This window comes from Mustelus asterias, chromosome 14, assembly GCF_964213995.1.
Source record: "Mustelus asterias chromosome 14, sMusAst1.hap1.1, whole genome shotgun sequence".
NCBI lineage: Eukaryota > Metazoa > Chordata > Chondrichthyes > Carcharhiniformes > Triakidae > Mustelus > Mustelus asterias.
The window spans coordinates 79,854,864-79,877,321 of record NC_135814.1 but is presented as its reverse complement, the minus strand read 5'-3'; the positions used below and the strand labels follow the sequence as shown (position 1 = coordinate 79,877,321).

Sequence of the window (22,458 nt, the reverse complement as noted above, 5' to 3'; positions counted from 1 at the left end):
GTCATTTGATTTGAGTGCTGATGTCAAAAAGCCCCATTCCCGCTGTTCCCAGGTCCTTCATGCCCAATATGTCAGGAAAACGTCAGAAGACATCAATGTTCTTGAAACAGGATGAGATTACTTTTTATTATTTAAATTAGAAGTTACGATAATCTCCAGATATTTAGAAAAGACAAAGGCCGGGATTTTCTGTCTGCGCTCACCCCAAGGCCAGAAATCCCTGCCCGAGGTCAACGGACCTTTGCATGGTCCGCCTCCACCCACTACGATTCTGTGGCAAGCGGGACAGGAAAATTCTGCCCAAAATCTGTGATGTTCCTGTCAAAGTCAAATAAAGACCCAGACTGCTTTATTGCATTGAATGGCAGGTCAAGTAGCAAAACTTAGGAAAAAATTACCACCTGTCCATCCCTTTTCAGTAGACTTCAGTGCTAACATTTCTCAGTGGCCTGTTATTACAGCTGACATCAATGTTTTTGCTTGTCCGTGTTTCAGTTGGTCCGAAATCACTTATTTTATCACAGGGTAATTTCACTTTTTCATTGACAGATTTTAGTGGCTATTAAAGGTTTAGCCGGCCTTGATACAGTTACTGAATAGAAGTTTGTTGTTTTTATAACAGACTGTCCACATGGATTTGAAAATCTTTGATTGGGTTTCCTGACTGAGCATTTTCTTCCAGCATCAGTGGTGTATTCGTACCAGCTCTATTAGAATGTAAAAAGTTGTTTTATAAATCTCCACATGGCTCCTCAGGTCTGCATTTAGTTGATACTATGTGAACAGCTGTAGAAGTGATAGGGTGGTATTGGTGGCATTGATGTGACATTGGTGTATGAGGCAGCATGCAGTGTGTGGGTTGGCTGTGAGGGGTGAGGACAGGCAAACAACCTTTTATAAAACTGGGTCAAAGTGTCAGAGAACCAATATTTGCCTGCACTCTATTTCAACTCTGCAGCTACCTAAGAACTGCCTTCAGATGAGGGAGGCCACCCCCCACCGCCCCCCACCCCCCCCCACCCCCACTCTGAATGAACATTTAAAATTACGTGTGATAGGGCCCTTTATGTCAAGGTGCATCTATCAACTTGCTCTATCTGCTTCGGTGGCAAACTTTCAGCCCAGCAGCCGACATTAATTCTTCCAAATCAATGGTTCAAAAGACATTCCAATCTGCACATAGGAGTTCCATCAATTTCTCTGGAAGATGATGGGATTTTCCTATCTTCTGTGGCATAACATATTTTACCTATCCAATCAGTTGTATTTCAAGTTGGCATCTGCTTTGTGTTTCTTACATTCCAGGGAATATGGTGTGACTAGAGTAACTGGTCGTCCCAAAAAATGTTAGGTTTGCAATTGCTTTCTTACACTTGGGCTATTGTCCATAACCTGTCATCTAATTAGTAATCTGATGTAACCTTGTCAACATATAGAATACAACACAGAATATCATATCAACTGATTGATTTCAGTGAATCATAGAGTAATCTGATACAGCACTTCAGATCCAGATCCAGATAACCTTTAAATGAGTTGAGCATTTCAGCCTCAACCACCAACTTAGGCAGTGAATTCCAGACACCCACCACCCTCTAGGTGAAAAAGATTTTCCTCATGTCCCTTCTAATCCTTCTACCTATCACCTTAAATCCTTCCTTGTGGGAATTGACCCCTCATCTCTCCTCTTAGCTGCAATTTTCTAGCCCTGGTAACATTCTTGTAAAGCTCTTCTGCAGTCCCTCCAGAGCAAAGTTGTCCTTGTGATGTGGTGGCCAGAACTGTTTACAAAACTCCAGCTGTGGCCAAACCAGCATTTTATACAGTTCCACCATTACATCCCTGCTTTTGTATTCCATACTTCGCCCAATAAAGGAAAGCATTCCGTATGGTGACTTTACCACCTTCCCCACCAATCCTGCCACCTTCAGGGCCAACATGCACCTTAGGTCACTTCTTCTACCCCTCTCAACATTTTCCTGTTTATTGTGCATTCACTTACTTTGTTTGCCCTCCCCAAATATTACATCACACTTTTCCCCATTGAATTCCATTTGCCAATTATCTGCCCACTCAACCAAACCATTGGTAACATTCTTCTTCACTATCAACTGACGATCAATTTTTGGACCATCTGCAAATCATTCCTCCCACATTTATGTCCAAATAATTAGTATGCACAACAAATAGCAAGGGCCCCAACATTGAGCCCCATGGGACACCACTGGAAAACACTTTCCATATGCAAAAACATCCATCGACCATGACTCTTTGTTTTCTGTCACTGAGTCAATTTTGGATCCAACTCGCCATCTTTACCCATATTCCATGGTATCTCACTTTTCTGACCAGGCTGTCATGTTGTTCCTTTTCAAATGCTTTCCTAAAGTCCATGTAGGCAACATCTACTGTGTTACCCATATCAACCTAGCTTGTTACTTCCTCAAAACATTTGATAAAATTGGTAAGACACTATCTTCTCCAAACAAAACTGTGTTGACTATCCCTGATTAATCCATGTGTTTCCAAGTGACAGTTTAACCTGTTCCGCAGTTACATGGACTGGCCATTTCAAAATGATATCTAATTTGACCCACTCCAGACCTCTGTCCCCATATTCTGAAAACATCTTTCCCTTTATGTATTTATCAAAATCCCATTGAAGGATATTCTCCAATCTATAATCAGCATCCTTTCAGGCCATCCTTCCAGATCACAACAATTTGCTGTTCTTAAATAAAAAATCTCATTATCTCCTATTCTGTGGCTTAACATCTCAAGTCTGTGCTCTCTGGTTACCAACCCTTCTGCCAATTGAAACCTTTTCTCATTGACTTTTTTGAAACAAGTCATGTTTTTGAGCCCATTCGCAACCTTGCCCTTTGCTTGAGGTGTGGTGATCCCCAGGTTAAATCACCACCAGTCAGCTCTCCCCCTCAAAGTGGAAAGCTGCCTATGGTCATTTGGGACTATGGTGTCTTTCTCTATTGCAAAGGCTCAGTCAGAATGCAAATCTGGAAAGTACTTTGACTTCTTCCCAGACAACGTTTGAATAATAAATATATTTATTTTTCATTTCTTACAGATGGTGTTAAGAGGGATATTGTGTTCCTTGTTGATGGATCAGACAAAGTCAGAGGTGCTTTCCCTTCAGTTCAAAAATTTATTTCCAGCGTGGCCGATACTCTTGACATTGGAAGTGATAAAGTTCGAGTTGGTGTGGTGCAGTACAGTGATAATCCCAGAGTCCACTTCTACTTAAGCAGTCACACCACAAATCAGGATGTGAAGGATGCGATAAATAGTCTCAGGCAGGTAGGAGGGAGTCGAGCCAACACTGGTGCAGCCTTGGACTATGTCAAAAATAACATCTTTACTCGGTCTGCTGGAGGCAGAGCAGAGGAAGGTGTACCCCAGTTCCTGATCCTTCTCACTGCCAGCAGGTCATCCGATGATGTTCGTCAGGCAGCATTAGCACTGAAAGAGGCTGGTGTAGCACCTTTCACTATTGGATCAGGAGACGCAGACGATACTGAACTGCGACGGATTTCGCTGTCCCCTCGTTATATTTTCAGGGTAAATGATCTGCGGAATGTGGACACACTACAGCAACGTCTGGAATCACCGCTGACCACACTGAACAAAGATCAGATAATCCAAGTCCCAGAAATTGTACCCGAGGGTGAGGAATTTCTGCTCTCTTTAAATATCACAATAATTCCATGATGAATAATTGTTCTGCTAACATGGTTTCTAATGAAATTACTATCTGAGGTAACAGCATTAAGTGTGCAATATGAATGCAAGATCTGACCCCATGTGACAGATTTTCATGTAATCAGGGGGACTCTCCAGTGTCGGGCCATACTCAGATATGGAATTCCTGCCCCTATTTCTTGCCAATTCAGTTTTAACTAGAAGATTATTGGGGGCTGAGGGTGCATCACACAGCCAGCAAAGTCAAAAGGTCATTTGATTTGAGTGCTGATGTCAAAAAGCCCCATTCCCGCTGTTCCCAGGTCCTTCATGCCCAATATGTCAGGAAAACGTCAGAAGACATCAATGTTCTTGAAACAGGATGAGATTACTTTTTATTATTTAAATTAGAAGTTACGATAATCTCCAGATATTTAGAAAAGACAAAGGCCGGGATTTTCTGTCTGCGCTCACCCCAAGGCCAGAAATCCCTGCCCGAGGTCAACGGACCTTTGCATGGTCCGCCTCCACCCACTACGATTCTGTGGCAAGCGGGACAGGAAAATTCTGCCCAAAATCTGTGATGTTCCTGTCAAAGTCAAATAAAGACCCAGACTGCTTTATTGCATTGAATGGCAGGTCAAGTAGCAAAACTTAGGAAAAAATTACCAGCTGTCCATCCCTTTTCAGTAGACTTCAGTGCTAACATTTCTCAGTGGCCTGTTATTACAGCTGACATCAATGTTTTTGCTTGTCCGTGTTTCAGTTGGTCCGAAATCACTTATTTTATCACAGGGTAATTTCACTTTTTCATTGACAGATTTTAGTGGCTATTAAAGGTTTAGCCGGCCTTGATACAGTTACTGAATAGATGTTTGTTGTTTTTATAACAGACTGTCCACATGGATTTGAAAATCTTTGATTGGGTTTCCTGACTGAGCATTTTCTTCCAGCATCAGTGGTGTATTCGTACCAGCTCTATTAGAATGTAAAAAGTTGTTTTATAAATCTCCACATGGCTCCTCAGGTCTGCATTTAGTTGATACTATGTGAACAGCTGTAGAAGTGATAGGGTGGTATTGGTGGCATTGATGTGACATTGGTGTATGAGGCAGCATGCAGTGTGTGGGTTGGCTGTGAGGGGTGAGGACAGGCAAACAACCTTTTATAAAACTGGGTCAAAGTGTCAGAGAACCAATATTTGCCTGCACACTATTTAAACTCTGCAGCTACCTAAGAACTGCCTTCAGATGAGGGAGGTCACCCCCCACCGCCCCCCCCCTCCCCCCCCCCCCCCCCCCACCCCCACTCTGAATGAACATTTAAAATTACGTGTGATAGGGCCCTTTATGTCAAGGTGCATCTATCAACTTGCTCTATCTGCTTCGGTGGCAAACTTTCAGCCCAGCAGCCGACATTAATTCTTCCAAATCAATGGTTCAAAAGACATTCCAATCTGCACATAGGAGTTCCATCAATTTCTCTGGAAGATGATGGGATTTTCCTATCTTCTGTGGCATAACATATTTTACCTATCCAATCAGTTGTATTTCAAGTTGGCATCTGCTTTGTGTTTCTTACATTCCAGGGAATATGGTGTGACTAGAGTAACTGGTCGTCCCAAAAAATGTAAGAAGTGCAATTGCTTTCTTACACTTGGGCTATTGTCCATAACCTGTCATCTAATTAGTAATCTGATGTAACCTTGTCAACATATAGAATACAACACAGAATATCATATCAGCTCATTGATTTCAGTGAATCATAGAGTAATCTGATACAGCACTTCAGATCCAGATCCAGATAACCTTTAAATGAGTTGAGCATTTCAGCCTCAACCACCAACTTAGGCAGTGAATTCCAGACACCCACCACCCTCTAGGTGAAAAAGATTTTCCTCATGTCCCTTCTAATCCTTCTACCTATCACCTTAAATCCTTCCTTGTGGGAATTGACCCCTCATCTCTCCTCTTAGCTGCAATTTTCTAGCCCTGGTAACATTCTTGTAAAGCTCTTCTGCAGTCCCTCCAGAGCAAAGTTGTCCTTGTGATGTGGTGGCCAGAACTGTTTACAAAACTCCAGCTGTGGCCTAACCAGCATTTTATACAGTTCCACCATTACATCCCTGCTTTTGTATTCCATACTTCGCCCAATAAAGGAAAGCATTCCGTATGGTGACTTTACCACCTTCCCCACCAATCCTGCCACCTTCAGGGCCAACATGCACCTTAGGTCACTTCTTCTACCCCTCTCAACATTTTCCTGTTTATTGTGCATTCACTTACTTTGTTTGCCCTCCCCAAATATTACATCACACTTTTCCCCATTGAATTCCATTTGCCAATTATCTGCCCACTCAACCAAACCATTGGTAACATTCTTCTTCACTATCAACTGACGATCAATTTTTGGACCATCTGCAAATCATTCCTCCCACATTTATGTCCAAATAATTAGTATGCACAACAAATAGCAAGGGCCCCAACATTGAGCCCCATGGGACACCACTGGAAAACACTTTCCATATGCAAAAACATCCATCGACCATGACTCTTTGTTTTCTGTCACTGAGTCAATTTTGGATCCAACTCGCCATCTTTACCCATATTCCATGGTATCTCACTTTTCTGACCAGGCTGTCATGTTGTTCCTTTTCAAATGCTTTCCTAAAGTCCATGTAGGCAACATCTACTGTGTTACCCATATCAACCTAGCTTGTTACTTCCTCAAAACATTTGATAAAATTGGTAAGACACTATCTTCTCCAAACAAAACTGTGTTGACTATCCCTGATTAATCCATGTGTTTCCAAGTGACAGTTTAACCTGTTCCGCAGTTACATGGACTGGCCATTTCAAAATGATATCTAATTTGACCCACTCCAGACCTCTGTCCCCATATTCTGAAAACATCTTTCCCTTTATGTATTTATCAAAATCCCATTGAAGGATATTCTCCAATCTATAATCAGCATCCTTTCAGGCCATCCTTCCAGATCACAACAATTTGCTGTTCTTAAATAAAAAATCTCATTATCTCCTATTCTTTGGCTTAACATCTCAAGTCTGTGCTCTCTGGTTACCAACCCTTCTGCCAATTGAAACCTTTTCTCATTGACTTTTTTTGAAACAAGTCATGTTTTTGAGCCCATTCGCAACCTTGCCCTTTGCTTGAGGTGTGGTGATCCCCAGGTTAAATCACCACCAGTCAGCTCCCCCCCTCAAAGTGGAAAGCTGCCTATGGTCATTTGGGACTATGGTGTCTTTCTCTATTGCAAAGGCTCAGTCAGAATGCAAATCTGGAAAGTACTTCCCAGACAACGTTTGAATAATAAATATATTTATTTTTCATTTCTTACAGATGGTGTTAAGAGGGATATTGTGTTCCTTGTTGATGGATCAGACAAAGTCAGAGGTGCTTTCCCTTCAGTTCAAAAATTTATTTCCAGCGTGGCCGATACTCTTGACATTGGAAGTGATAAAGTTCGAGTTGGTGTGGTGCAGTACAGTGATAATCCCAGAGTCCACTTCTACTTAAGCAGTCACACCACAAATCAGGATGTGAAGGATGCGATAAATAGTCTCAGGCAGGTAGGAGGGAGTCGAGCCAACACTGGTGCAGCCTTGGACTATGTCAAAAATAACATCTTTACTCAGTCTGCTGGAGGCAGAGCAGAGGAAGGTGTACCCCAGTTCCTGATCCTTCTCACTGCCAGCAGGTCATCCGATGATGTTCGTCAGGCAGCATTAGCACTGAAAGAGGCTGGTGTAGCACCTTTCACTATTGGATCAGGAGACGCAGACGATACTGAACTGCGACGGATTTCGCTGTCCCCTCGTTATATTTTCAGGGTAAATGATCTGCGGAATGTGGACACACTACAGCAACGTCTGGAATCACCGCTGACCACACTGAACAAAGATCAGATAATCCAAGTCCCAGAAATTGTACCCGAGGGTGAGGAATTTCTGCTCTCTTTAAATATCACAATAATTCCATGATGAATAATTGTTCTGCTAACATGGTTTCTAATGAAATTACTATCTGAGGTAACAGTAATGAGGGTGTGTAATGTGAGGATGGAAACACACAAGGTATTAAGTCAAATATACACAGATAAAATGTCTGTGAAATGTCAGAGCCCATGGCCAAAATTTGCCAGCCTCAAGATGGAGGCCCTGCTGAGGAACTTTGATGGCCCAGACAAAAGTCCAGCGACCTTTGTCAGAATTGGATGATCCCAATGGTGCTTGGGGCCAGATAAATTCACCAAGTGTCCTGCAGCAAATTAGATCCCTTCCTGTTAATGATGGCAATGGCATTCCCAGCCATGGCAGTACCACATACAGATGCTCGCCAATCCATTTTCAGGCTTCACTCCTGCACATGTCTAAGAAGATTTCCGAGCGAATTGAATTTATTAGAGGGTCTGTAGACTCTGCAGTCCCCAACAGGCAGATTTGGAAACCATATTGAGGACATGAATGTCATTGGCCATCAATGTGCCTTGAATTTTATGTCAATGTGTTACACAAAATATTTGATCAAACTGCAAACACACCATATAACGACAGGCACACTCTGTCCTCCCAAAGAGTCCCTTACTTTCTTCATGATTGGCACGACAAATTGAGAGAGACATTCGCCAAGCATATGAGATCTTGGACTTCCTAAAAAGAAGTGTTGAGTATAAATGCACAATATTATGCTGAACTCTTTATAAAAGCTCTGCTTGGGCCCTAACTAAATTATTGAATAAATGTTGGTCCCCTTAGTTCAGGAAAGATATGAGGGTCCTTGAGAGGGTGCAGAGGAGATTGACCAGGACGGTTCCAGGGTTAGAGGATTTTAGCTCCTCTAGTTTGGAAAAACTGGGGTTTTTCTTTTTGGAAACAAGAAGATTGAGGGAAATTTGAAAGCGGTGTACAAGATTATGGTAGCTTTGGACAAAGTAGACAAGGCAAAGCTGTTCCCATGAGTTGATGGTACAAGGACAAAGGACAGACACCATTTTTGCTGGAGCAAGGGTCTTATCTCGCAGTTTGCAAGTTACAAATTTTTAAGGTGGAATGATCATGAAGGGTAATGCTAAGGTAATACAAGGGCATGGCCCCCCTCCCTGCTGAGCGATGCATTCACTGGAAGGTCTGGACGTCTGGCGCATGTTGTGGGACACCTTTCGCAATTCACATCAGGCTATCCTCATGCTGTTGTGAATGAATAATATAACAGCAAGCGGGGAGGGTATTATCAGGCATAAAGACCTGATAATTCAATTAATTTTATTCTAATGGGGTTCCTGATATTGAACGTCAGGAGTCCTGTTCTATCACTGGCGGGGACAGTCGCGACAGGACTTCACACTGATGCAAAACATGATTTGGCCTCTTGCAAGATTTTGTGTTCCTGTCGCCATTAACACCAGGTGCAAACGGGAGTGAAAAATCCCAGCCCAAGGCTTAGGGATATGGGGCTTAATTTAATTGCAATAACACAAAACTCAGAAATGTTGTACAAAACGAGGAGGACAGTAACACAAGCACACAGACTGGCGAAATTCACAAACACATGGCAGATGAGATTTGATACGAAGAAGTTTGAAGTGATACATTTTGTTAGGAAGAATGAAAAAGGCAATATAAACTAAATGGAACAAATTTCAAGGGGGTGCAGGAATAGAGGGAGTTGCACCTGGAGCGATATATATGTGTATATATGGAAGGCAGGACAAATTGAGAAACCTATTAGAAACAAAATCAGTAATAAAGGCATAGGCTGAAAAAACATCAATAGCATGCTAAACTTTTATATAGATATAAAAAAGCTGCTTTTTCTTTAGCTAGAGTGTTTTCAGTTTTGTACACCACTCTAGGAACAATGCAAAGACCTTAGAGTGAGTCTAAAAGAGTTTCACTGGAATGACATTAGGGACGAAGGACTCAGACCCACAGCAATGTGGTTAACTGTTAACTCCCCACTGAACTGGTCTGGCAAGGCACTTCGTTGTATCAATCGCTCCAAATGGAACATAAAGGAATGAAACTGGACAGACCACCCGGCATCAACCAAGGCACCGAAAATGACAACAGCAAACTCAGCCCTGTCGACCCTGCAAAGTCGTCTTTATTAACTTCTGGGACTTGTGCCAAAATTGGGAGTGCTGTCTTACAGACTAGTCAAGCAACAGCCTAACGTAGTCATACTCACAGAATCATACTTTACAGATAATGTCGCAGACAGCACCTTCACCGTTCCTGGTTATGTCCTGTTCCCTCCCAGCAGGACAGACCCAGCAGAGGTGGTGGGTGGCAGACTGGTTTACAGTCGGGTGGGAGTGTTCAACATCGACTCTGCACCTGACAAAATCTCATGGCAAACATGGGCAAGGAAACCTCCCTGGGTGGCACAGTGGTTAGCACTGCTGCTCTCACAACACCAGGGACCTGGGTTCAATTCCTGGCTTGGGTGACTGTCTGTGTGGAGTTTGCACATTCTCCCCATGTCTGCGAGGCATTGTACCTATAATTTTCAGACACTTCCGACCAGTTTACTTCGTCAAAAGTTTTACCCTGGTGCCCTTATTTGCAAGATGGACAAAGGACAAACACAAGTAAAGATTCAATAAGTTTATTAATAAAAACACTATTAACCCTTAAATTACCCACATAAAACAAGAGGATACCCCAGATTCAAGTACACTACCCGCAAAGATGGTTTGGTTAAACTGAAGATTTGATTCTCTGAGTCCCTCTGGTCCGTCATCATGAAGGTGAGTCTCGATGGCAGCTTCTTCCTTCCTTCTTGGGTCAGTCTTCCAGATGGTCAAGGTCACCTCCCTTGTCGAGTCTTCGCTGCTGGTGTGTCTGAGATGTGTACGTTTATCCCCCTGCCTGCTTGCCTTTCCAGAAACTTCTCTGGTTTCCAGCCAATGAGGTCCCAGGAAGGGGGGGTCCCAATACCCAGTGGGTTTCTTGATGTCTGCCTGACAGGACACTGGAGCCTGCCCCCCCGTTTCCATCTCCATGCTGTTGCTTACATGTAACCTGTGCCAGATAAGGTAACTGCAGGAACTCTCGGTGAGAGAGAGTCTGGCCCGATCTGGGCTTCTAACAATAGGCCGGTACATTTCAATGGGGTGCGCTGATCTCCTGCTGGGTTCCAGCAGAGTGTAATGATCTTTGATGGGTGATTGATGTTCCTGTGTCTTTGTATATTTGACTTTCATCAAGTCTGGCCTGCCTGAGGTTTGACTGTGTTTGATTTTAATATGCCCAATTCTTTCATTTAGGATATCCAATTTAATCTTCCTTAAAACGAGGCCCTGATTATATTACCACAGTGGGTGTCCTCCGGGTGCTCCGGTTTCCTCCCACAGTCCAAAGATAGAATTTATAGAATTTATAGAATATAGATGTATGGGTTAGCTGGATTGGCATGCTAAATTGCCCCTTAGTGTCAGGGGGACGAGCTAGGGTAAATGCATGGGCTTATGGCGGCACGGTAGCACAGTGGTTAGCACTGCTGCTTCACAGCTCCAGGGTCCCAGGTTCGATTCCCGGTTCAGGTCACTGTCTGTGTGGAGTTTGCACATTCTCCTCGTGTCTGCGTGGGTTTCCTCCGGGTGCTCCGGTTTCCTCCCACAGTCCAAAGATGTGCAGGTTAGGTTGATTGGCCAGGTTAAAAATTGCCCCTTAGAGTCCTGAGATGCGTAGGTTAGAGGTATTAGCGGGTAAATAAGTGGGGGTAGGGCCTGGGTGGGATTGTGGTTGGTGCAGACTCGATGGGCCGAATGGCCTCCTTCTGCACTGTAGGGTTTCTATGATTTCTATGATTCTATGATTTCTATGATAGGGTCTGGGTGGGATTGTGGTCGGTGCAGACTCAATGGACCAAATGGCCTCCTGTGTGATTCCAGGATTCCTGCTGATCACCACCTACCGTTCTCCCTCAACTGATGAATCAGTATCCCATCATGTTGAACACCAGTTGGAGGAAGCAGTGAGGGTGGCAAGGGCGCAGAATGTACTGTGGGTGGGGACTTCAATGTCCATCACAAGAGTGGCTCAGTAGTATCACCACAGACCAAGCTGGCTGGATCCTAAAGGACATAGCTGCTAGACTGGGACTGCAGAAAATGATGAGGGAACCAACAAGAGCGAAAAACATATTTGACCTCATCCTCACCAACCTGCCAGCCACAGATGCATTTTCCATGACAATATCGGTCGAAGAAGTGACCACCGCACAGTCCTTATGGACTATCCACATTCTGTTGTGTCACACTACCACCGTGTTAAATGGGATAGACTTCAAACAGATTTAGCAACTCTAAACTGTGAATTCATGAAGCACTGTGGGCCATCAGCAGAGAATTGTACTCAACCACAATCTTTAATCGCATGGCCCGGAATATCCCCCAGTCTACCATTACCACCAAGCCAAGGGATCAACCACGTTCAATATGGTGTACAGAAGTATATGCCAGGAGCAACACCATGCATATCTGAAAATGAGGTGTCAACCTGGAGAAGCTACAACACAGGACCTCTTAAATGGGGTAAGAATGGATCTGACCTGATGAATTGGAATCAAAGCTTGGCAGCAAGAAGACTTGTAACAGAATAATGGGCTTCCTTTGAAGAAATGGAAATTCAGGCACAGTCAAGGTATATTGTCCATGAAGAGGAAAGGTAGGACAAACTGATCCAGAGCTCCCTGGAGGACAGTAGGGATATGATGAAGAAGAAAAAGTGTGTTCATGATAGATGTCAGGTGGATAATACAATTGAACATGAGGGTGAATATAGAAGGTTCAGGGGGGAATGAAAAAGCAACTATGAGGAGCAGAGTATGAAATGAGACGGGCAGCGAACCCAAAGCAAACCTAAATTTCCTCTATCGGCAAATAAATTGTATAAGGATGGTAAAAGGAGGAGTGAGGCTGATTAGAGACCAAAGAGCGGATTAACGCATGGAGGCTGGGGGCATGGCTGAGGTATTAAATGAATAATTTACATCTGTCTTCATTAAGAAAGAAGATTCTGTGCAGCTCACGGTAAAAGAGGAGGTAGTTTAGACACTTGACTTTGGAGGTAGGGAAGTTTCTAGAAATAAATTACCTAGGGAAAAAATAATCACTTGGGCATTTGCATGTTAATTAAGGAAATTCAGAATAGATTTACTCACGGAAAGTTATATTTAACTGACTTGCTTGAGGTAGCAGAGATGATTGTTGAGTGTAATAGTGTTGATGTGGTGTCTGTGGACTTCCAAAAAGCATTTGAGAAAGTGACGCAAAGCAGATTTGTGAGCAAAGTTCGAACTCAATGGATAAAAGGTACAGCAGTAGAGAATCACACAGTGCAGAAGAGGCCCTTTGGCCCACCGAGTCTGCACCAACACATCAGAAACACCTGAACTCCCACCTAATCCCATCTGCCAGCACTTGACCCATAGCCAAGTGCTCATCCAGATACCTTTCAAAGGATGTGAGGAAACTCGCCTCTACCACCCTCCCAGGCAGTGCATTCCAGACCGTGACCATCCTCTGGGTAAAAAAGTTTTTCCTCACATCTCCTCTAAAGCTCCTGCCCCTTGAACCTATGTCTCCTCGTGACTGACCCTTCAACTAAGAGGAACAGCTGCTCCTTATCCACTCTGTCCATGTCTCTCATAATCTTGTACACCTCGATCCAGTTGCTCCTCAGTCTTCTCTGCTCCAATGAAAACAACCCAAGCCTATCCAACCTCTCTTCATAACTTAAATGAACACACTTAACTTAAAGAACATTTAAGCAAAATGGAGAAAAATTGACTGAATGATAGAAAACAGAAAGTAATGGTTAATGGATGTTTTTGCAGGCTGGAGGAAGGTATATAGTGGAGTTCCCCAGAGGCTGGTGTTAGGACCACTGCTCTTCCTGATATATATTAATGACCTAGACCTTGGTGTACAGTACATAAATTCAAAATCTGCATACTATTGAAAACTTGGAAGCATTGTCAATTGTGAGGAGGATAGTGTAGAATTTCAAAAGTATATAGACAAATTAGTAGATTGTGCAGATGTGTGGCATTTGAAGTTCAATGCAGATAATTGAGAAATGAGTCAATTTGGTAGGAAGAGCACTGAAAGACAATGCCAGGGATTTTCTGCCCCCGTTTTCGGCGAGTGGGAATGGAGGCAGGGGCAGAGAATTGAGAGGAGTCCCAAAACGGCTTTCACGCCAGCAGGGTTTCCTCACATGTAGTGACATTCCAATAGAGCTAACTTCAAAATAAATCAGTTGAAAATCTAAGACAGGCTAAAAGGGCTCAAAACTAATGTATCTCCAGAAATAAGTTACTTTTCCAAGGATAATAAGAGAGCCTGGGAGTAGGTGTGTGAAATACTAATGGGCATTTCAGCGGGAGTCGTTAACACAGGAGCTGGGGGCACACAGGTTACCTTTGAAGCGTAGTGTTATCAATCGTACAGTTAACCTATCCCCCTGCCCATTGTCCCTAATTAGGTGATTAATGCTGAGATGGCTGACTAATGGACTGCTTTCCATTAGATTGTACTGGAGGGCATATCACAGACATGAGTGGCATTGATCCAGAAAACTTCAGAAATCCAGAAATTTCTGACCCTTCTTTGCTGCAAGTTTCTATGAGCTACAGATATAAGCCAGGATTTGCCAGGCTCTGACTGAAAACCATTGTCTATCTCTCCAGATGAGAGGTCGCACGACACCAGGTTATAGTCCAACAGATTTATTTGAAATCACAAATTTTCAGGGTACTGCTCCTTCATCAGGTGAAGTGGAGCAATGTGTGCAGGCACAGAATATATGGGCAGAGTGACAATAGCCCGACACTAACAGGTAATCAAGAGTGTCAAAGGATAAGTACAGACAGTGTAAACCGGCTGAATAACAAGTAATCATGAGTGCTAATAGACAAATGCAAACAGTCAAGTATATATCAGTATGTGAAAAGTGTCGACAGGCTGTATAACAAGTGAAGGGATGACCTAAGAACCAATAATTTAAGGCAGAGATAATTACAAACTAATTCAGGTGGAAAGATCATCACCCGTAATAAAGGCGTGCATGGTGTCAAAACAGGACAGTCAGGGAGATATTTCCCCCACCAAACAGTATGGTGGGGTTACATGTAGCACAACATGAGCCCAAGATCATGGTTAAGGCCGTCCTCATGAGTGCGGAACTTGACTATCAGTTTCTGCTCAGCGATTCTGTGTTGTTGTGGGTCTCGAAGGCCACCTTGGAGAACGCTCACTCGAAGATCGGAGGCTGAATGTCCTTGGCCACTGAAGTGTTCTCTGACTGGGAGAGAATACTCCTGTCTGGCGATTGTTGCATAGTGTCCGTTCATCCATCTGTGTCTGCATGCTCTCACCTGTGTACCATGCCTCGGGGCATCCTTTCCTGCATTGTACGAGGTAGACCACGTTGTCCGAGTCATGCGAGTACGTACCGTGTACCTGGTGGGTGGTGTTCCTCCGTGTGATGGTGGTATCTGCGTCAATAATCTGGCATGTCCTGCAGAGGTTACCGTGGCAGGGTTGTGTGGTGTCGTGGTTGCTGTTCCCCTGAAGGCTAGGTAGTTTGCTGCGAACGATGGTCTGTTTGATGGCCTTGGTGAGATGTTCATCATCATTGATGACATGCTGAAGGCTGCGAAGAACCTGGCATAGTTTCTCCGCTCCAGGGAGGTACTGGATGACGAAAGGAATTCTATCAGTCATGTCCCATATTTGTCTCCTGAGGAAGGCATTGCGGTCTTTCACTGTGGCACGTCAGAACTGTCGATCGATGAGTTGTACACTGTACCCCATTTCCATGAGGGCATTTTTCAGCGTCCATAGGTGTCCATTGCATATATACAGGGCTTGTCCATAGGTGATGGCTTCTTTAACGTGTGGAAGCTGAGAAGTGGAGCATCGTGAGGTTATCCGTGGGCTTACGGTAGAGTGAAGCACGGAGGCATCCGGCCTTGATGGAAATGCGTGTGTGCAAAAATGGGACCGATTCTGAAGAGTAGTCCATGGTGAGTCTGATGGTGGGATGGAACTTGTTGATGTCCTCGTGTGGTCATTTCAGTGATTCCGCGCCGTGAGTCCAAAGGAAAAGAGTGTTATCGATGTATCTGGTGTATAACGTTAGAACATAGAACATAGAACATTACAGCGCAGTACAGGCCCTTCGGCCCTCAATGTTGCGCCGACCTGTGAAACCAATCTAAAGCCCATCTAACCTACACTATTCCAATATCATCCATATGTTTATCCAATGACCCTTTAAATGCCCTTAATGTTGACGAGTCCACGACTGTTGCAGGCAGGGCATTCCACGCCCTTACTATTCTCTGAGTAAAGAACCTACCTCTGACATCTGTCCTATATCTATCACCCCTCAATTTAAAGTTATGTCCCCTCGTGCTCGCCATCACCATCCAAGGAAAAAGGCTCTCACAGTCCACCCTATCTAATCCTCTGATCATCTTGTATGCCTCTATTAAGTCACCTCTTAACCTTCTTCTCTCTAACGAAAACAGCCTCAAGTCCCTCAGCCTTTCCTCATAAGTCCTTCCCACCATACCAGGCAAATCTCCTCTGCACCCTTTCCAATGCTTCCACATCCTTCCTATAATGCGGCGACCAGAACTGTTCGCAATACTCCAAGTGCGGTCGCACCAGAGTTCGGTACAGCTGCAACATGACATCATGGCTCCGAAACTCAATCCCTCTACCAATAAAAGCTAACACACTGTACGCCTTCTTAACAACCCTATCAACCTGGGTACCAACTTTCAGGGATCTATGCACATGGACACCGAGATCTCTCTGCTCATCCACACTACCAAGTATCTTACCATTAGCCCAGTACTCTGTATTCCTGTTACTCCTTCCAAAGTGAATCACCTCACACTTTTCCGCATTAAACTCCATTTGCCACCTCTCAGCCCAGCTCTGCAGCTTATCTATGTCCCTCTGTAACCTGCAACATCTTTCCGCACTGTCCAGAACTCCACCGACTTTAGTGTCATCCGCAAATTTACTAACGCATCCTTCTACGCCCTCATTCAGGTCATTAATAAAAATGACAAACAGCAGTGGCCCCAAAACAGATCTTTGCGGTACACCACTAGTAACTGAACTCCAGGATGAACATTTCCCATCAACCACCACCAGTCTTCTTACAGCTAGCCAATTCCTGATCCAAACCGCTAAATCACCCTCAATCCCATGCCTCCGTATTTTCTGCAATAGCCTACCATGGGGAACCTTATCAAACGCTTTACTGAAATCCATATACACCACATCAACTGCTTTACCCTCATCCACCTCTTTGGTCACCTTCTCAAAGAACTCAATAAGGTTTGTGAGGCACGACCTACCTTTCACAAAACCGTATTGACTATCCCTAATCAAATTGTTCCTTTCTAGATGATTATAAATCCTATCTCTTATAATCCTTTCCAAAACTTTGACCACAACAGAAGTAAGGCTCACCGGTCTATAATTACCAGGGTTGTCTCTACTCCCCTTCTTGAACAAGGGGACAACATTTGCTATCCTCCAGTCTTCTGGCACTATTCCTGTAGACAATGTCGACATAAAGATCAAAGGCAAAGGCTCTGCCATCTCCTCCCTAGCTTCCCAGAGAATCCTAGGATAAATCCCATCCGGCTCAGGGGACTTATCTATTTTCACACTTCCCAGAATTGCTAACACCTCCTCCTTATGAACCTCAATCCCATCTAGTCTAATAGCCTGTATCTCAGTATTCTCTTCGACAACATTGTCTTTTTCCTGTGTGAATACTGATGAAAAATATTCATTTAGCGCCTCTCCTATCTCTTCGGACTCCATTCACAACTTCCCACTACTGTCCTTGACTGGCCCTAATCTTACCCTAGTCATTCTTTTATTCCTGACATACCTATAGAAAGCTTGAGGGTTTTCCTTGATCCTACCTGCCAAAGACTTCTCATGTCCCCTCCTGGCTCTTCTTAGCTCTCTCTTTAGGTCCTTCCTGGCTAACTTGTAACTCTCAAGCGCCCTAACTGAGCCTTCATGTCTCACCTTTACATAAGTCTCCTTCTTCCTCTTCACAAGAGATTCAACTTTTTTAGTAAACCACGGTTCCCTCGCTCGACCACTTCCTCCCTGCCTGACAGGTACATACTTATCAAGGACACGCAGTAGCTGTTCCTTGAACAAGCTCCACATTTCAATTGTGCCCATCCCCTGCAGATTTCTTACCCATCCTATGCATCCTACATCTCGCCTAATCGCATCATAATTTCCTTTCCCCCAGCTATAACACTTGCCCTGCGGTATATACCTATCCCTTTCCATCGCTAAAGTAAACGTAACCGAATTGTGGTCACTTTCACCAAAGTGCTCACCTACCTCCAAATCTAACACCTGGCCTGGTTCATTACCCAGTACCAAATCCAATGTGGCCTCGCCTCTTGTATCTACATACTGTGTCAGGAAACCCTCCTGCACACATTGGACAAAAACTGACCCATATAAAGTACTCGAACTATAGCGTTTCCAGTCAATATTTGTAAAGTTAAAGTCCCCCATAACAACTACCCTGTTACTTTCGCTCCTATCCAGAATCACCTTTGCAATCCTTTCCTCTACATCTCTGGAACTTTTCGGAGACCTATCGAAAGCTCCCAACAGGGTGACCTCTCCTTTCCTGTTTCTAACCTCAGCCCATACTACCTCAGTAGACAAGTCCTCATCAAACATCCTTTCTGCCACTGTAATACTGTCCTTGACTAACAATGCCACACCTCCCCCTCTTTTACCACCTTCCCTGATTTTACTGAAACATCTAAACCCCGGAACCTGCAACAACCATTCCTGTCCTTGCTCTATCCATGTCTCCAAAATGGCCACAACATCGAAGTCCCAGGTACCAACCCATGCTGCAAGTTCACCCACCTTATTCCGGATGCTTCTGGCGTTGAAGTAGACACACTTCAAAACACCTTCCTGCCTGCCGGTTACACTCCTGCGACCTTGAAACCTTATTCATGACCTCACCACTCACATCCTCCTGTACACTGGAGCAACAATTCAGGTCCCCATTCCCCTGCCGAATTAGTTTAAACCCACCTGAACAGCATTCGCAAATTTCCCCCCCAGAATATTGGTACCCCTCTGGTCCAGGTGAAGACCATCCCGTTTGTAGCGGTCCCACCTACCCCAGAATGAGCCCCAATTATCCAGGTATCTGAATCCTTCCCTCCTGCACCATCCCTGTAGCCACGTGTTCAACTGCTCTCTCTCCCTATTCCTCTCCTCGCTAGCACGTGGCACGGGTAACAAACCAGAAATAACAACTCTATTTGTTCTAGCTGTAAGCCCTAACTCCCTGAATTTCTGCCTTACATCCACATCTCTTTTCCTACCTATGTCATTGGTGCCTATGTGGACCACAACTTGGGGCTGGTCCGCCTCCCCCTTAAGGATCTCGAAAACACGATCCGAGACATCACGGACCCCGGCACCTGGGAGGCAACACACCAGCCGCGAGTCCCTCTCGTTCCCGCAGAATCTCCTATCTGTCCCCCTAACTATGGAGTCCCCAATGACTAATGCTCTACTCCTCTCCCCCCTTCCCTTCTGAGCAACAAACAAAGAACAAAGAACAATACAGCACAGGAACAGGCCCTTCGGCCCTCCAAGCCCGCGCTGCTCCCTGGTCCAAACTAGACCATTCTTTTGTATCCCTCCATTCCCACTCCGTTCATGTGGCTATCGAGATAAGTCTTAAACGTTCCCAGTGTGTCCGCCTCCACCACCTTGCCCAGCAGCGCATTCCAGGCCCCCACCACCCTCTGTGTAAAATACATCCTTCTGATATCCGTGTTAAACCCCCCCCCGCCCCCCTCACCTTAAACCTATGACCCCTCGTGAACGTCACCACTGACCTGGGAAAAAGCTTCCCACCGTTCACTCTATCTATGCCTTTCATAATTTTATACACCTCTATTAGGTCACCCCTCATCCTCCGTCTTTCCAGTGAGAACAACCCCAGTTTACCCAATCTCTCCTCATAACTAAGCCCTTCCATACCAGGCAACATCCTGGTAAACCTCCTCTGCACTCTCTCTAAAGCCTCCACGTCCTTCTGGTAGTGTGGCGACCAGAACTGGGCGCAGTATTCCAAATGCGGCTGAACCAACGTTCTATATAACTGCAACATCCGACCCCAACTTTTATACTCTATGCCCCGTCCTGTAAAGGCAAGCATGCCATATGCCTTATTCACTACCTTCTCCACCTGTGACGCCACCTTCAAGGATCTGTGGACTTGCACACCCAGGTCCCTCTGTGTATCTACACCCTTTATGGTTCTGCCATTTATCGTATAGCTCCCCCTACGTTAGTTCTACCAAAATGCATCACTTCGCATTTATCAGGATTGAACTCCATCTGCCATTTCTGTGCCCAAATTTCCAGCCTATCTATATCCTTCTGTAGCCTCTGACAATGCTCCTCACTATCTGCAAGTCCAGCCATTTTCGTGTCGTCTGCAAATTTACTGATCACCCCAGTTACACCTTCTTCCAGATCGTTTATATAAATCACAAACAGGGACAGACTCTGTGCCAGAGACCTGTACCCCATGGCTTACCCTTGGTAAGTCGTCCTCCCCAACAGTATCCAAAACGGTATACTTGTTATGCAGAGGAACGGCCACAGGGGATCGCTGCACTGATTGCTTCTTATCCCTTCTAACAGTCACCCAAGTATCCTCATTCCGAGGAGTATGAACCTCCCTGTAGCTTTTATCTATAACTGTCTCTGCCTCCCGAATGATCCTGAGTTCATCCAGTTCCAGCTCCAGATCCCTAACACGGTCTTCAAGGAGCTGGAATTGGGTGCACTTCCTACAGGTGTATTCAGCTGGGACACTAATGGTGTCCCTCACCTCAAACATCCCACAGCAGGAACACTGCACTGCCTGCACTGACATCCTTGCTAACTTCCCTTACTAAGAAACGAAAGAGATAAGAAAAAGAAAAGAAAAGCTCACCTGCTCTCACACCGAGTCCTTTTTTTTTAGGTTAGAGGAGGGGGGAGGGTGGGAGATACTACATGAGTCGAGTCTCGGGTTACCTCTCCGTTTAAATTTATTGGGCAAAAAACCGTCCCAGGTCTCCCTGCGACCTATTTCCGGTTTCCTGTTTCCTGATTCAATGTTAGTTGGAGGTCCCGTGTGACGAAGGAGTCTTGCTCGAACTTAGAATCTTAGAAATCTTAGAAACCCTACAGCACAGAGAAAGGCCATTCGGCCCATCGAGTCTGCACTGACCACAATCCCACCCAGATCCTACCCCCATATCCCTACATATTTACCCACTAATCCCTCTAACCTACGCATCCCAGGACACTAAGGGCAATTTTAGCATGGCCAATCAACCTAACCCGCACATCTTTGGACTGTGGGAGGAAACCGGAGCACCCGGAGGAAACCCACGCAGACACGAGGAGAATGTGCAAACTCCACACAGACAGTGACCCAAGCCGAGAATCGAACCCAGGTCCCTGGAGCTGTGAAGCAGCAGTGCTAACCACTGTGCTACCATGCCGCCCATGAAGATGTTGCCATATTGGGGTGCAAATTGGGTTGCAAAAAAGGTGAAGACGTTGTGGTCAAGAATGAAGCGGCTGAGTTGTAGGGTGGCATCTGGAGATTAACTGTTGTTGGTGTTAAGTACTGAGGCTGCTGCAGTAATTTTGTCATTGTGGGGGATGCTGGTGTAGAGTGCCGAGATATCCATTGTGATGAGGCGTGTCCCTGGTTCAACTGGTCCATGGGTGCTGAGTTTCTGTAAGAGGTCTGAGGTGTCGCGACAGAAGTTGGGGGTTCCTTGTACGATGGGTTTCAAGATGCCCTTGATGTAACCTGAGAGATTCTCACACAGGGTCCCATTGCCTGATACGATGGGATATCTGAGTGTGTTGGGTTTGTGTATCTTTGGGAGGCAGAAGATTTGTCAAGCACAATATCCCTTGACTGAACCCATACTGGCTTGGACCGATCCTTTCACTGCTTTCCAAATGCTCAGTTATTACATCCTTAATAATTGACCCCAGCATTTTCCCCACCACTGATTTCATAGACTCATAGAGGTCAGGCTAATTCCCCGTTTTCTCCCTCCCTCCTTTTTTAAAAGGTGGGTTACATTAGCTATCCACCAATCCACTGGAACTCTTCCAGAGTCCATAGAATGCTTAAAATGATCACCAATGTGTCCGCTATTTCTAGGGCCACTTCCTTCAGTATTCTGGGATGCAGAGCATCAGGCCCTGGGGACTTATCAGGTTTTAATCCCAGCAATTTCCCCAATAGAATTTCCTGACTAAAAAGGATTTCCTTCACTTCCCCTCGTATTTCTATAGAACTGATAGGCTGGGTAGAGTCAGCAAGGCTGGATAGAGCCAGCAAGGCCTGCAATGAAATAGGCCTGTAAAATCCAGAGAAGGATTCCAATCTGACCAAACATTTATGTTTGAACAAACAACTTCTTACTCCAAATTCAGATTGTGATTTGGTAGCTTTGGTGCATTTGTTTGATTTCCCAAGACTAATATTGAGTAGTAAACATATTGATTTTTCATTTCTTACGGATGGTGTGAAGAGGGACATTGTGTTCCTTGTTGATGGATCAGACAAAGTTAGAGGCGCTTTCTCTTCAGTTCAAAGATTCATTTCCAGAGTGGTC

At 44.7% G+C, this 22,458-nt stretch overlaps 1 protein-coding gene across 5 annotated transcripts in view; it reads left to right on the top strand.

Annotated features, from left to right (window-relative positions):
* Positions 1–22,458, top strand: part of LOC144503789 (collagen alpha-3(VI) chain-like) — a 342,857-nt gene that overhangs the window by 157,782 nt on the left and 162,617 nt on the right. For all 5 annotated transcript variants that reach the window (XM_078228671.1, XM_078228670.1, XM_078228673.1 and 2 more), the window contains 2 exons: positions 3,086–3,682; positions 7,057–7,653. In XM_078228671.1, the coding sequence (XP_078084797.1) occupies positions 3,086–3,682; positions 7,057–7,653 (1,194 nt within the window). The remainder of the gene's footprint in view (positions 1–3,085; positions 3,683–7,056; positions 7,654–22,458) is intronic.